This window comes from Aquarana catesbeiana, linkage group LG08 (assembly GCF_042186555.1).
Source record: "Aquarana catesbeiana isolate 2022-GZ linkage group LG08, ASM4218655v1, whole genome shotgun sequence".
Taxonomy (NCBI): domain Eukaryota; kingdom Metazoa; phylum Chordata; class Amphibia; order Anura; family Ranidae; genus Aquarana; species Aquarana catesbeiana.
In genome coordinates this window covers 75,230,676-75,247,387 of record NC_133331.1, presented here as the reverse complement: position 1 = coordinate 75,247,387, position 16,712 = coordinate 75,230,676, and the positions used below count along the sequence as shown (strand labels likewise).

Below are 16,712 nucleotides of genomic sequence, written 5' to 3'. Positions count from 1 at the left end.
AGATCAACAAGCTGGATATGTGGAGTGCTAGATCATCAGACTCCTGGGTAGTCAACCATACAATGGAGAAAAGATAGAAGAAAGAAGAAGGACAAGAAAAGAAAAAGAATAGAGTGAAGAGAAATGGTCCAGACCAGAGTCGGAGGGAGTAATATAATCCCCAAAACCAAAGGGGAATAACAGGCTAATGCACCAGAGAGACATGCATATAGATAGCCCACGGCTCCCAAATCTTTTCAAATTTTTGGACTGTGTCCTCCAGGATGCCAACTATATTCTCATGTAACATGATGGAGGTGACTTTATTCCTAGCCTGCTTCAGGGATACAGTAGATGGTTTCAAGGACTTGGCAAGAGTCATATTAGCCCCTAACAAAATAAAGAATATCAAACATTGTAAGCTTTTAGGTAGACCAGGCACAGGGGAGTTAAGGAGCACTATACTTGGAGTCTTATTCTCCGTATCAGGGCAAAGATGCTGTTCCAAAAGCCACGGATCCTAGGGCATTCCCACCAAATATGGCACAGTGTCCCCAACATCTGGCAGCCTCAAAAACACAAAGGCGATACAGAAGGGTACATTTTAGCCAATCTAGTTGTCACCAAGTACCAACAGATAAGTACCTTCAAATTTCCCTCTATCAAGGCGACATTCCAGATACCCCTGTATGACCTCAGGAAACAACTCTGCCATACTTCCGTGTCCCTTTTCTCTCCCAAATCCGTGTCCCAGTCCACCATATGAGGGAGTCTAGGAGGGGAATTTGTAAGTAGTAGCCCATAGACAAGGGAGATCCCACCACGCTGATCCGCATCCCGTGTATACCATGTCTCATAAGGAGTCACCTGGTAGTGGTCTGGTTTGACTGGGCAAAGGGATTGTAGGAAGTGTGAAATTTGGAAAAAACGAAAGTGCTCCGACTGAGGCATACCAAGGACCTCCGTACAAGGCATTGCCCAAATTCAACCCAAAACCCCCTCTCCTCCTTGCAGGATTAGAAACAAGGAGGTTGGTTTCTATTGACATACGCACACCACCAGAAATACTTCTTCCAAGAGCCCTTTCCCTACACATATGGGCAGGCTGTTGAAAGTCAAGACAGCAGCATTGTTTTACCAGGAAACAAATTGCCTGCAGCTACTGATCAGCAACAATTTCCAACAATCCCGGTCAACAGAATTTGACTTCTGTAGAGAGGAAACAACTCAAAATGCAGACAGTCTCTGCTGAACCATCTGAATTTTGATCCATCTATGGTCAGCTTTAGAATGCTGCTGCCCAAGGGTGTCCCCATACCTCCTTCATCCAGAGTGGAGACAACCTACAACAGGAAGGCGGTCAGATCACCAGGTGAAAATAAAGGGGGAAAAAGCCTAAAGAAAGAAAAACTAATGCAGACAGCACTTTTAAAAATTGGTAAGCTACAATGTATAACATTTTTGGTTTTAGGGTTTAGATATACTTTAAGCTTCATTGTTTTTTTCCGGTACCTGTTGACAGTTTAGCCAGCATTTTCTTAGATCGGTCATCACTTAGCTCTCCAATGTCCTTCAAATATTCTGATAGGAAGATAAGGGATAGCACGCTACCCTGCAACTGGTCACAGCAACCGGAGGGAGTGGACAGCAAGCTATCGTAGTTTTCTGCCGCCAAGGCTACGGGGTCACCTACAAGACAAAGAGAGAGAGGCAAAAGGAAGAAATTAACAAAAGAAATGAAGGGTACGTAGACCCTGACAATTAACTTTTCATATCTGCTTTTGATCTGTTAAAGTGTATGTCAAACTAGCATTTGATTGGGTAGGGAAGGATTAGGACTTGTGTTGGGTCGGACAGGTACCAAGAGGTACTTGTGTTGGGTCCAAGAGATCCAAGATGTACATGAACTGAAAAAAATAAACATGAAAAGATCCAAGAGGTATGTCCAAGAGATCCAAGAGGTATGTGAGATCCAAGAGGTACATGAACCGTAACAATGAACCTCTTATATCTGGTCCCTTTTGATCATACGTCAAGCTAGTGTTTGATTGGTGTCAGAGTACCATTACAAACGATTGTTCCCGTGCGCCAGCCAGACGTGCGGCACGAACGTGTGAACCCCGGACCAGGCATGCATGTTAGTACTCTCATACGAACGAGTGCACGTCGGCGTGGGCATGTCCGCAAGCCAACAAATCACAGCACAGGGCGCCCTATTTAAAGGATCAGCATACTAGTATCAGTGCTGGATTGTCTCAGCTAGTTCCTGTATCCTTGATTGCTGTTTGATTGAACCTTGATCCTGAAACCTTGGCCTTCCTGACTACTCTTTTGGATTATCCCTGCAACTCTGTTTACTTCTGCTTCCTGTACTGAACCCGGCTTGAACTTCTGACCACGGCTCTGTCTTCTGATCTTGTACCTCTCTGCCAGCCCATTGCCAACCTCCGCTAGCCCCTGACTACGAACCTGCCTATCGATTGTGCACCTTCCTGCCAGCACGTTGCCGACTCCTGCTTGTTCCCGACCTTGCAAGTTCTCCTGTTGGACTTTCCTGAACCTATCCAGGATCAACATCTCACCAGCATCTCTAGGCTCCGGTGTTCCTGATCCTGCCAACAGGCACCTGCACCCTTCCGTTGCCCTAGCAGCCCTGTCTCCACCTGCAGGGGTGTTAGGACCGGAACCGTGCAAGAGGCCACCCTCGTCATTTCAGACTCCACAGTAAGGTACGTGACAATTGGGTAGGGAAGGAGAAAGACTTGTGTTGGGTCTCAGAGATCCAAGAGTAAGGATGAGCTCAAGCGTGTTTGCAACCGCACGTGCAGAGCCCACTAGGAAGTCGGCACGGCGGAGTGCTTATCACAAGCAGTAAGACATTTTCCTGATCCGTGGCTGCAGAGTTTGTGAAATTTCTCACTGCCTGTGATAAGCGCTGTGCAGTGCCCACTTCCTGGCGGGTTCTGCATGTGCGGTTGCGAACACGCCTGAGCTCATCCTTATCCAAGAGGTACCAAGAGGTACTTCTGTTGGGTCCAAGAGATCCAACATGTATGTGAACCGAAAAGTGAAAATGTGAAGCGATCCAAAAGGTATGTGAGATCCAAGAGGTACGTGAATCCTAACAATGAACTTCTCATATCTGCTCCTTTTTATCTGTTAAAGTGTATGTCAAGCTAGTTTTTATTTGAGTAGTGAAGAACTAGAACTTGTGTTGGGTCAAGGAGATATTTGTGTTGGGTCCAAGAGATCCAGCGTGAACCAAAAAGTGAAAACATTAAGAGATCCAAGACGTACGTGAACCTTAACAATGAACGTCTCATATCTGCTCCCTTTTAATCTGTTAAAGTGTATATCAAGCTAGTTTTTGGGGAGGATTAGGACCTGTGTTGGGTTTGAGAGGTACCAAGAGGTACTTCTGTTGAGTCCAAGAGATCCAACATGTATGTGAACCAAAAAGTAAAAATGTGAAGAGATCCAAATGGTATGGGAGATCCAGAAGGTACGTGAACCATAACAATGAACTTCTCATGTCTGCTCCTTTTTATCTGTTAAAGTGTATGTCAAGCTAGTTTTTAATTGAGTAGTGAAGGATTACAGCTTGTGTTGGGTCAAGGAGATATTTGTGTTGGGTCCAAGAGATCCAGCGTAAACCAAAAAGTGAAAACATGAAGAAATCCAAGACATTTGTGAACCCTAACAATGAACTTCACATATCTGCTCCCTTTTAATCTGTTAAAGTGTATATCAAGCTAGTTTTTGATTGGGTAGGGAAGGATTAGGACTTGTGTTGGGTCCAAGAGATCCAAGAGGTACATGAACTGTAAATTGAAGAGATCCAAAAGGTACGTTCAAGAAGTCCAAGGGGTCCAAGAGGTATGTGAGATCCAAGAGGTGGGTGAAACCTAACAATGAACTTCTCATATCTGCTGCCTTTTGATCTGTTATGCCCCGTACACACGGTCGGATTTTCCGACGGAAAATGTGTGATAGGACCTTGTTGTCGGAAATTCCGACCGTGTGTAGGCTCCATCACACATTTTCCATCGGATTTTCTGACACACAAAGTTTGAGAGCTTGCTATAAAATTTTCCGACAACAAAATCCGTTGTCGGAATTTTCGATCGTGTGTACACAAATCCGACGCACAAAGTGCCATGCATGCTCAGAATAAATAAAGGGATGAAAGCTATTGGCTACTGCCCCGTTTATAGTCCCGACGTACGTGTTTTACGTCATCGCGTTCAGAATGATCGGATTTTCGGACAACTTTGTGTGACCGTGCGTATGCAAGACAAGTTTGAGCCAACATCCGTCGGAAAAAATCCTAGGATTCTGTTGTCGGAATGTCCGATCAATGTCCGACCGTGTTTACAGGGCATATAAGTGTATGTCAAGTTAGTTTTTGATTGAGTAGGGAAGGATTAGGACTTGTGATAGAGCCAGGAGATTTCCTGTCACTTTCTGTCCTACTGACAACAGGAGGTGAGGGAAAAATATTTTGATCCTACCAAAAATACAGTGAGCTCATAGCTTCTTCAATAGGTATATAGTAAATTCCGTGCTCAGGATAATAGTGGGTTGCAGCCCCCCTATTGGGTTCCCATAGGAACTTACAGAAATAGAGATAAAGAGTGGGGTAATTGGTGCTACCCTGTGAACCAATCCCATCGCCGGTAAGCAAAATACAAAAAATTCAATAAAAAGTGTGCAGGAAGAGCCAGCCCGCGGCATGCTTTTACGTCATATCCGGAAGCGGAGAGCCTGGAACGCAGGTGGTACGCACGCCGCGGACTGGCTCTTCCTGCACACTTTTCATTGCATTTTTTGTATTTTGCTTACCGGCGATGGGAAGCCGTTGTTTTTATATACATTTTTAATAAAATATATTTTTAAATACTGCACTATGGGAGCCCCTTGTTTCTTCCTATGGGGACCCCACTTTTGAGTTACTGTGGAACGATCTGGGAGGTCCTGACTGAAGTACACTCCTGAGCTTGAGAGGACAGGTGGAAAAGCCTGATGGAGGAACTGATGTGATAGTACAGAAAGTCGAGGAGGAGGTTTATCCACAGTCACCCACTCTTTGCCTATTACCCCTGCAGGGGTAACTACGTTTGGTGAGTGGGGACCCATTGGGGGGAGCATCAAGAGTCACATTACGTGCTGAGCACCAAAGTCACCTGTTATATGCCACTATTGGACATTCTGGGATCACACTTTTTCTACTTTTATTTTCACATGTGGGACTTGGAACTTTTGCATTGAATTATACATTTTGAACCTAATTTCTATATTTTTTATCTTTTATACACATATATTGTTTATATATATATATATATATATACTTAGATGTGTATGTTATTTGCACTTCATTCACGGTGGTGTGTATATATATTTATTTCATTCACATTTTTGTGTATACTACGCTTTGGGTATACCACATTATTGTTTGGTATATCTGGCTGGGTAATTGAGGAAATATTTGTGTCACATTAGTTATATGCTGAGTTGCTAGCCTCAGCCTTACTGAGATATACACTCACTCTCCTTTTTAATCTGGGAAATTACTTGGTTGATTATATATACAATTTGGTGTACCTGTTACACATACATTTGGGTTTGTCTTGGTGTATCACATTTTTTGTAATACTGGAGCTTACGCATACACACACTTTGTCTTATAAGATAGCCACAGTTTGGTACCCTCTACACTATCCTTTATATAACATTATTACTTATTGGTTCACAGGGTAGCGCCAATTACCCCACTCTTTATCTCATACCTTCTGCAGGCTTATCTCAAGCAGATTTATTAGCCCTTCACAGGTCACCTCTAAACTACAGATCACCTCCACTCTACGTTAGAGAGCTAAGGATATGGAGAGGTGTTTAGTATCGCAAATCAAAAGTGAGCAGCTTAGGGTGACAACACTCTCTTCCATAGATGTACCGTATGAGCGAGAATCGGCATCCTACAACAGGAAGTGTGTTACTGGCATGATGACTGGGTGATATTATAAGACCAAAAGGAAGACAAAACATAAGAGACAAATATATAACATAAATGGAGGAACCCCAGCAATGAACTTCTCATATTTGCTCCCTTTTAGTTGTTAAAGTGTCAAGCTAGTTTTTTAGTTGGGTTTTTACTGCTACCTTAGAAATTTCCCCTCACTTCCTGTCCTAGCAGGAAGTGAGGGAAAATATGAACATGGGCACAGCTGATCCTGTCATATATCTAGTGAGCTCATAACTTGCAACATTATCTCAAGTAGCCTTATTAGCCCCTCATAGAGCACCTCTGTGAACTACAGGCCACCTCCACTCTATATTAGGCAGATGAAGGGAGGGGGAGGTGTATGGTAGCCCAAATCAGAAGCATGCTGCTTAGGGTGACAAGGCTGCTTATCCATAGAAGTACAGTGTAAGCGTTGTCACCCTACAGTAGGAAGTGATTTCATGGTGTTCAAGCAGCTTTTAAGGTGTAACTCTAAATTAGATTTTTGTTTTGTGGCATGCAGTAAGATTTGATATCCTGTCTGGTCATAACTGGGCTTTACCCCATGTGCCCACCCACCTGTTTTCATGCAGTCGACTTACCCATGACATTTACAGTTAATGCGAAGGAATCTGGCACCAAGTTGACTGGCTCGATTATACCGACTTCTACTTCAATTGTTGAATCTGAGGATAAGAAAGAATAGAAGGTTAATGCATTTTTCTCTACCATGAAGGCTGATTTAGACTTGCTGTTGGATGAGGTGGGGGGGTATAAACACGTGGTTGAGCCACGTTTACACTCCTCCCCCCCTTAACCACTTTCCTACTGGATTGGACTGAATTTTTTTGTGTTAAAGTCTGCATTTTTTTTCAGAAACTACTGTAAACCCCGCAAAAGTCTATATTTTCTGATAGCAGAGACCCTGGAAAATAAAATGGTGGGAGTTTCATTTTTTTTTTTTATGTAGCACAATATTTGTGCAGTTATGCATATTTTCAGAAACTATACACTAAAATAAATTTTAGTGCAAACAAACACAATATGCTACACGATTTTGTGGTCAAATATAAAAGATAAGGTTGCATCGAGTAAATAGATACCAAACATGTCAAACCTTAAAATTGCGCACACCTATGGAGCCCAACATTTTCTATAGGTGATGCTTTAAATGCCCTTTCTAGGTTATCAGTTTAGAGTTAACCATGAATTATATCCCTGGGAATATTTGCCCTCACTCCAACGTTCGCGATGATACCTCACATGTGTGGCGCCATTGATGTTTACACACACACGCTCGCCCTATGCTGCACTTTTTATATGGGGTGTATACAGGGCTGACAGGGGTGCTTTTACATTTTTATTAATTTTATTTATTTTATATAATACTCTTTTTTTTTTACACCTTTTATTTATTTTTTAATTTTATTACTATCACAAGGGGACTAACAAGCCCCATTTGTGATAGCATGGGCAGGTGACAGGTACTCTTTTTAGAGACATTGGGAGTCTATCAGACCCCCAATGTCTCCACTGCCCTTCAATGCAGCTAATTAAGCACATATTGCTACACTATCTGAATAACAGCTTTGACCCTGGAAGTGACAAAAGACATGTCACTTTCAGGGTCATTAATTCGAGGAGGGATCAGGAAATGGATGCTCATCCTGCTCTTACTGTACAAGCAGCTTCTCCCATTCTGTTGAGGAGCCCAGGAACCACTGTAGGTGCCACCAGCAGGGGGTGCACTTTAAGAGCTCCATAAAAGTGATAGAGCCACCCAAGATAGAGCTTCCCGGATAACTTCTATCAGAAAGGCCTTCGCCAACTCTTACAGCCGGTACAAAGCAGCAGCAGGGCAACCATCCTGCATCCAGTGTTAATTTTGACATCAAATTTCGATTTATTCTTAGTTATAGTCTTTTCACTAAAATGCCATTTTAGTTTTAGTCGTATTTTAGTCACCTGAATTGTTTTAGTTTTAGTCGAACATTAGTCGACTAAAATCTCCAGTACATTTTAGTCGACTAAAATCAATTGGGTTTAGTTAAATTTGAATGCATTATTTCTGTAGAATTGACAAACATTGTATACTCCTGGGGTAAAAATCGAATAACATGTTATTTCTGATATTAAGGTTTGAACATGCACGACAGACACAGATTTAGCCATTGTGATATTAAGCACTTCCAGCCCGGCCTATACCAGATTGACAGTCGTGAAGTGGTTCTGTTATCCTGACTGGGCGTCATATGACATCCAGCAGGATAACATGCCGGCGCGCTCCCGCGGGGGCATGCAGTGCAGCGGTAGCGAGTGCAGCATGTCAGTCTGACACACTGCATTTCCGATTGTGGTAAGAAGCCTCTGACAGAGGCTTCTTACCACGTGATCAGCTGTGACCAATCACAGCTGATCATCACGTGAACCAGGAAGTGCCAGTAAACGGCATTCCTCGGTTCGCGCTGACAGGGAGAGCCGATTGGCGGCTCTCCCTGTCGGGGGGGGGGGGGGTCTGTGCTGATAATCAGCACATTGATTATCAGCACAGCCCCATCAGATGTGCCACCACAGCTGCCAAAAAGGTGCCCATCAGCTGCCAGTCAGTGCCCCCTCAGGATTGCTTGTCAGTGCCCAATAAAGTGCAAATTAGTGCCCACCACAGTGCCAGTCAGAGCCCATTACATTGCCAATCAGTGCCCTACAGTAACACCTGTCAGAACCTCATCAGTACCTCATCATCAGTGCTGCCAATCAGTGCCACCTGTCAGCACCAATCAGTACCGCCTATCAGTGCCAATCAGTGCCGATTGTCAGTGCCCATCAAAGCCGCCTGTCAGTGCCCATCACATCCGCTTGTCAGTGCCCATCAGTGCCGCCTGTCAGTGCCACCTATCAGTGCCCATTAGTGCCACCTATCAGTGCCCATCAATTCTACATATCAGTGCCTCCTCATCAGTGCCCATCAGTGCCGCCTCATCAGTGCCCGTCAGTGAAGGAGAAAACAAAATTTTATAACCAAAACAAAGAAAAACTTTTTTTTTTCAAAAATTTTGGTATTTTTTAGTTTGTTTAGCAAAAATTAAAAACCCTAGTGGTGATAAAATACCACCAAAAGAAAGCTCTATTTGTGGGAAGAAAATGACAAAAATTTAGTTTGAGTACAGTGTTGCATGACTGCGCAATTGTCATTCAAAGTGTGACAGCGCTGAAAGCTGAAAATTTTCCTGGGCAGGAAAGGGCGAAAGTGCCTGGTATTGATGTGGATAAACGTCTTTAGAAATAAAACCGTTTCATAAACAAACAAAAATATTGCTTTTTGACAAGCAGAAGTACAACTTGAAAATATAAAAAAACCCCAAAAAACTGTAATCTCTATTAGCTATAATGCCTTTGCACATATTACCTGAATATAATATCAACATTAAATATTAAGAAAAAAAAAAAAAAAACACTTTTCTTTTAGCAGCTTAGTAGATGCCCCCTATGTATTTTTATGTGGTAGTGCAGTGGTAATTTTGACGTCTAATTTCAATTTAGCTTTAGTCATAGTCTTTTGACTAAAATGGCATTTTAGTCGTATTTTATTCATCTGAATAATTTCAGGCATATTTTAGTCGACTAAAATAGTATTCATTTAGTCTACGAAAATATTTTAGTCAACGAAATTAACACTGCCTGCATCTGCATACAACCTCAGTACTCCTATCGAGAGGCTTACTGAGGCATTTGTGAGGTCAGGCACTGATGTTGGACGAGAAGGCCTGGCTCGCAGTCTCTGCTCTAATTCATCCCAAAGGTGTTCTATCGGTTTGAGGTCAGGCCAGTCAAGTTCCTCCACCCCAAACTCGCTCATCCATGTCTTTATGGACCTCGCTTTGTGCACTGGTCTAGATCATTTGGTGGAGGGGAGATTATGGTGTGGGGATGTTTTTCATAGGTTGGGCTTGGCCCCTTAGTTCCAGTGAATGGAACTCTTAAGGCATCAGCATATCAAGACATTTTGAACAATTTGATGCTCCCTCCTTTGTGGGAACAGTTTGGGGATGGCCCCTTCCTGTTCCAACATGACTGCGCACCAGTGCACAAAGCGAGGTCCATAAAGACACGGATGAGTGAGTTTGGGGTGGAGGAACTTGACTGGCCTGCACTGAGTCCTGACATCAACCCAACCTTTGGGATTAATTAGAGTGGAGACTGCAAGCCAGGCCTTCTCGTCCAACATCAGTGCCTGACCTCACAAATGCACTTCTGGAAGAATGGTCAAACATTCCCATAGACACACTCCTAAACCCTGTGGACAGCCTTCCCAGAAGATTTGAAACTGTTATAGCTGCAAGGGGTGGGCCAACTTAATATTGAACCCAACGGACTATAACTGGGATGCCATCAAGTTCATGTGCGTGCGTGTAATGGAAGGTGTCCCAATACTTTTGATGATATAGTGTATGTGTAATGTGTTCTGATTTTTAATAAAGATCTCTCAGTTCCTCATCCCTGCTTTACAGAGATGAGAATCTGACAGATCACTCCCTATGTACAAAGCTCTGTGTTGTTTATATTAGAAGGGGCATGCTCTAAATGTCGAACATAATACACAATATACATAAAAAATCTGTAGGAAACTTTATATCTTCCTAAAGCAAACCTTTTCTGAAAGACACATGGGGGCTATAATTTCCAACCCCGTTCTGAAATTAATGTTATCGTATTATAGTACATCAGCCAACAATTATGCATAGCTGTAGAATTGGACATTTTCATTTGCATACTTGCTCCAGGTTAAGGGGTCTAGTTATAAAACATTTGTTGCACGAATGTCAGAAGCATTTGTGCAAGCTGATTGAAATGTCAATGTATTTTTCCAATACCCATATTGTCAGCTCCATCTAGTGGCCAAAATGCAGTATAGTTTTCCGTAATAACGCAATGAAAAAAAAAACTATATTGCATTTTGGCCACTAGATGGAGCTGAGGATACAGGAGTTAATCTCTTATGCCGCGTACACACAAGCGGATTTTCCGTCGGAAAAACCATCCAAGAATTCCGCTCAAGCTTGGCTTGCATACACACGGTCATACAAAAGTTCTCTGAACTTTCGACAGTCAAGAACGCAGTGACGTACAACACTATGACGAGCTGAGAAAATGAAGTTCAATGCTTCCGAGCATGCGTCGAATTGTTTCTGAGCATGCGTAGGAATTTTGTGCATCGGAATTTGTACAGACGCAACTTTTTCCGACCGAAAAATTGAGAACCTGCTCTCAATCTTTTGCTGGCGGGAATTCCGCCAGCAAAAGTCCGATGGAGCGTACGTGCGGTTGCATTTTCCGACCAAAAGCTCTCATCAGTCTTTTGCTGGCCGAATTTCCGATCGTGTGTACGCGGCATTAGAATAAAGGAAGGTGACCTTTTGTTCAGCTTGCATTAATGTGAAAGGGATGAAAGTTTTATAAATAGACCCTCATGTATTGAAGCAAGAGAGGAAGCATAACAGCCAGGAAAATATCATTTGCAGAATGAGAAGCAACAATGGTAGTCTCCATCTCTCACAGGAAAGTTTCACTTCAAAGGATTAGAAGAACACTTACTAGATATTTTTATGCTCTTACCTGAGACAGTGACCAGGTGACTGGAAGATTCCTCGCGTTTAATACCTTCAGGCTTTCAAAATAAGTGAAAGAGACAATATAAAAATAGCTGCAGCTTATATAAGGCATATATACAGAATAAATACCCCCCTGCAATAAGGAAAGTCAGGAAATCTGTGACCATAAAAAGAATTATAAGGCTGAGAGCTTTTCAACGCTTGCAATTTCCTATAAACGTCCATAGGGGGCGTATAATCCCGTTCAATGCATGTCTAGGTCATACACACAGCACCCACAAAAGAAGCCGCCACCAGTTTCAAAGACCTGCTAGACTCTTAGCCCATGTTCACACCGGTCTGACTCCTCATGCGATTTGACAGTTCCAAATCCACTCATGTCGCAGCGATTATGAAAAAGGTTCCTGCACTACTTTTTACCAATTTCACTGTGACTTGCATAGACTTCTGTTATATGAAGTCGCAAGCGGCAATGAATTTGGCAGTGTAAATCGCACTGATGCGTGGCTTTAAAAAATTGCGCTGAAGTAGCGCGATTTCAAAGCAGCACTGTTGTGAATCAGGGCTAAAGGGGGCCTATTTATTATACAAATAAAAATAAATTGTATAGCCATTTATCCAGCAAATCTGCACGTACTTTTGCTCTGTGCAAACAAATGTTCTTTAATCTATTATATCTTCTAAAAAGAAGTTTTAATATGGGCAACAGTAAAATACTATATTATGGCCACTAGAAGAAGGCGAGGAGCATAGGAAAAATATACATCTTTGTAATAAGAGATACAATGTCACAATTTTGGAGAACACTAGAGGGAATTTTCTAAATAAATGTAACCATCTTAAATTGTTATGTTGTATCGTTTGTTAGAAATTTGCATGTAAAAGAATACTCCTTCAGAAGATTTTGTTTTTAAAGTGGAGCTATAGGCAAAATGTTTTTTTTTTTTCATTTTGGACAGAGTAAGGGAGGGTTATAACTTGTCAGAGAACCCTGGGGGTTCTGTAATGTGGAAGAGGTGACTGTCATGAGGGGTATGTATTGTTGAAGGGGTGACTGTCCTGAGGGGTCTGTATTGTGGAACGGGCTCTGTACTGAGGGGTGACTGTCCTGAGGGGTCTGTATTGTGGAAGGGGCTCTGTACTGAGGGGTGACTGTCCTGAGGGGCCTTTACTGGGGAGGGTTTATTATCCTGAGGGGCCTGCACTGGGGAGGGTTTATTGTCCTAAGGGGTCTGTATAGGGGAGGGGTGATTGTCCTGATGGGTCTGTACTGGGGAGGGGTGATTGTCTGAGGGGTCTGTACTGGGGAGGGGTGATTGTCCTGAGGGGCCTTTACTGGGGAGGGTTGATTGTCCTGAGGGGCCTGTTCTGGGGATGGGTGATTGTCCTGAGGGGTCTGTATAGGGGAGGGGTGTTTGTTCTGAGGGGTTTGTATAGGGGAGGGGTGATTGTCCTAATGGGTCTGTACTGGGGAGGGGTGATTGTCCTGAGGGGCCTGTTCTGGGGAGGGGTGATTGTCCTGAGGGGTCTGTATAGGGGAGGGGTGTTTGTTCTGAGGGGTTTGTATAGGGGAGGGGTGATTGTCCTGAGGGGTCTGTACTGGGGAGGGGTGACTGTTCTGTGGAGGGGGTTCTGTACTGGGAGATGACTGTCCTGAGGAGTCTCTACTGGGGAGGGGTAACTGTCCAGAGTAGTCTGTATTGGAAAAGGGTGTATGTATGGAAGGATCTGTACTGAGGCATCTGTACTAGGGGGAGGGGCCTGGTCTGTTCTGTGGGGTCTGTACTGGGGAAGGGTGATTGTCCTGAGGGGTCTTTATTGGGGAAGGGGGTCTGTACTGGGGAGTTACTGTCCTGATGGGTCTGTACTAGGGGGTAACTGTCCCAAAGGGGCCTGGCCTGAGGGATCTGTACTAAGGAGGGGAGTATCTCTACTGAGGGGTATGTACTGGGGAGGGGTGATTGTCCTGAGGGTTATGTACTGGGGAAGGAGGTCTGTACTGGGAGATTACTGTCCAGGCGGTTCTGCACTGAGGGGTGACTGTCCTTAGGGGTCTGTACTGGGGAAGGGTGTATGTACTGAAGGGTCTGCACTGAGGAGGTGGGGTTGGTTTTTACTGAGGAGGGGGGTCTGTATTAAGGGGTCTGCGCTGGGAAGAGGTGTCTGTACTAAAGGGTCTGTGCTTGTGTACTGAACGGGGGGAGTCTGTCTGCACTGAGGAGTCTATACAGGGGGTTTGGGCTGGGAGGGGGGATTTAGGAAAGTTAGGGAAGATGTGTAATGTGGAGGGTATAAGCTTGATGGGGGGGGGGGGTAAAAGGATTGTGGTATATGTGTGATGTGTATAGGAGGAGTAGAGGAGTAGGCTCAGGTTTTATTTAACCATGGCCTGTGTACATCGGACATTTACATTTTTACGAATCTACTTGAGCTCTGCGCAAACTGCTGGCGCTATATAAATCCTGTATAACAGTATTAACTGACTGTACTAATAATGAACTACATGTTATGGCAGATAACACATGCACTATATCTTAGTGAATTGAGCCTATAGTTTCTTACCTCTGAATTGACTTTCAATATGATTTTGTCTGAGCGGGACGGCTGGCTGTCATCGTTGGCTCCATCACATGTATCAGAGATCTTCTTTGTTCTCGCTGTAATTCCAATGTTTAATTTGCCTTTAAAAGATATAAAATAAGGGAATATCATTGTTGCGTCGTTTGCCAAAACTGACAATCTTGTAATGTAAACCGATGTTAAAGTTAAAATTAGAAGAAAAGAGGTTTAACCTTAAACTACGTAGAGGGTTCATTACTGTAAGAGCTGCAAAGATGTGTAATTCCCTTTCACAGGCGGTGGTCTCAGCGGGGAGCATCGATAGTTTTAAAAAACTGTTAGATAAGTACCTGAACTACCGCAACATACCGGGAAATGCAATGTAATACTGACACATAATCACACATAGGTTGGACTTGATGGACTTGTGTCTTTTTTCAACCTCACCTACTATGTCACTATGTAAATCAGAATATGTGTATCACTTGAACCATATGTACTGTGTGTCTATGTATATATATAATATAATATATATATATATATATATATATATATATAAAAACACTCCACTTGATTACTTCTGTCAGTATACCACTTCCGTCAGTGTACCGCTTCCTCCAGTCTGAAAATAGATATCAGATATTATAGCAGCCTATTACAACCAATAACTAGACAGGACTCGTTTGGCTGCAAAACTGGAAAATTTTATTTGTAACTCAGACACATACTTTTATATCCCACAGGTGGACATCCCATCCTGATCATATTACCCTGACATATACTATAAACATTATGTTAATTAGACACCTGGATGGCTCAGAGGTCTCATTCCAGGTCAGACTTGCCGGCTACAAACTCACAAGGTACAATACACATTAACATAAGTATAAACACAGAACACCTTCAGACAATAGCAGGAGATCCCAGTAGCAGACTGTCCACCTCCTACCTATAATGGTCAATGAGGCAAAGCTCATACATTGTTTCATCATTCTGATTAAGTGGAATTAATGTATCATAGATTTCTTGAGAGATATTGCAGATAAATATTACTGTCCCATGATTAACATTACACCTTTCAATCCACTCCAGAAGGGAAGCTTTATTGTCCTTATTCAGAGAAGTAATCCAAACCTCATTCTCAGCGTCCATTAAGTTGTGGTCCATCATTAGAGAATGACCTGCTCTCTCTCTGGGCCATAGTCAGTGGGTAAGAGGCTTGCTCCTAGTCCTCTCCAAAAGCACCCCTCACAACACGCGCCGGCATATAACATGCACCCCAAGTTTAGGAGGGAATTTTAAGAAAAAAAACTTTTTAAGGAAAAAAAAAACTTACATTTAAATGCCCATCAATGCAGCCTTGTCAGTGTCCATCTCCAGCCTTGTCAGTGTCCATCTCCAGCCTTGTCAGTGTCCATCTCCAGGCTTGTCAGTGTCATTTGCACCCTCGTCAGTGTCCATCTCCAGCCTTGCCCATTGACACTGCACCCTCGTCAGTGTCCATCTCCAGCCTTGCTCAGTGACACTGCACTTTAAATTTGGCGCAGCCGCCGCCGATATACACAGGGCCAAACGTGCGGGAGAATGTAATATTGTGCAGGCACCTCATAATCGGCTCTTCTTCGGAGACTTTCGGCGTCTCCTTTGTCTTCCATACTGCGCAAGCACTGCACCTGCGCAGTGCGGGGCGGACAATATCCGATGGGGGGACACTTTTCTCATGAGAACACCGCCGAGATAGTGAGCGAAACTAGCCGAGGAAAGCCAAGCACACTCGGCTATGTGTGTTTTTCGTTGGTGATCGATCCCCTCCGCTCACAGTCAGCGGGGGGATCGGCGGGGATCGGCTTATAACACGCACCCACGATTTTCCCCTGCTTTTAAGGGGAAAAAAGTGCGTGTTATACGCCGATAAATACGGTATATCTTATCATGACAACACAGACGAAATGGCACTTTGCTACAATGTAAAGTAGTGAGTGTACAGCTTGTATAACAGTGTCAATTTGCTGTAGACACTCTGTACTCTGATGTAAGGAGAGACTCTGATGTGAACAGAGGGTTCATCCTCATTGCTGTACTCTGTATGCTGTTTTGTAGGTTATTTACTCCTGACCCCTGCACTCTATACATTATGTTTTAAATTACATGGCCTATTGATTGGGGGGGCAAATGACATGCCTTGCCCCAGGCGGTGACAACCCATGCTACGTCACTGACCATGAATACACCCCTTTAGAAATACACTTGGTTCATTTTTAAGTAATTCAGAACAGGCAACTCTTCTTGAAACAAAATGGAATTGACAGCCAACATTTAAAGTTACAGTATAAGTTGACAAATCATTCTATACAGCAGGCACCAACTTACATGCTCTTCAATTAACAGCACTCTTGCAATACTGCAGTGATACTGCAGTGACTGGGCATAGCTGTAAGGCTACATTCCAATGGGCAGAGTAGATTCTCGCCACCAGTTCTAAATGCTTCCTGCACATACTGTGTGCAAAAAGAGCAGCAGCTGTCAGATTCGTAGATAGCCGATGCCATTGTTGTTTGCATGCA

The 16,712-nt window shown here is 43.4% G+C and overlaps 1 protein-coding gene across 1 annotated transcript in view; it reads right to left on the bottom strand.

The window, feature by feature from the left end:
• Positions 1 to 16,712, bottom strand: part of LOC141105850 (alpha-2-macroglobulin-like protein 1) — a 168,101-nt gene that overhangs the window by 40,918 nt on the left and 110,471 nt on the right. Inside the window, exons 23-26 of the mRNA XM_073595991.1 lie at positions 14,152 to 14,270; positions 11,594 to 11,645; positions 6,583 to 6,666; positions 1,492 to 1,668 (exon numbers count right to left, since the gene is read on the bottom strand). Of these exons, the coding sequence (XP_073452092.1) occupies positions 1,492 to 1,668; positions 6,583 to 6,666; positions 11,594 to 11,645; positions 14,152 to 14,270 (432 nt within the window). The remainder of the gene's footprint in view (positions 1 to 1,491; positions 1,669 to 6,582; positions 6,667 to 11,593; positions 11,646 to 14,151; positions 14,271 to 16,712) is intronic.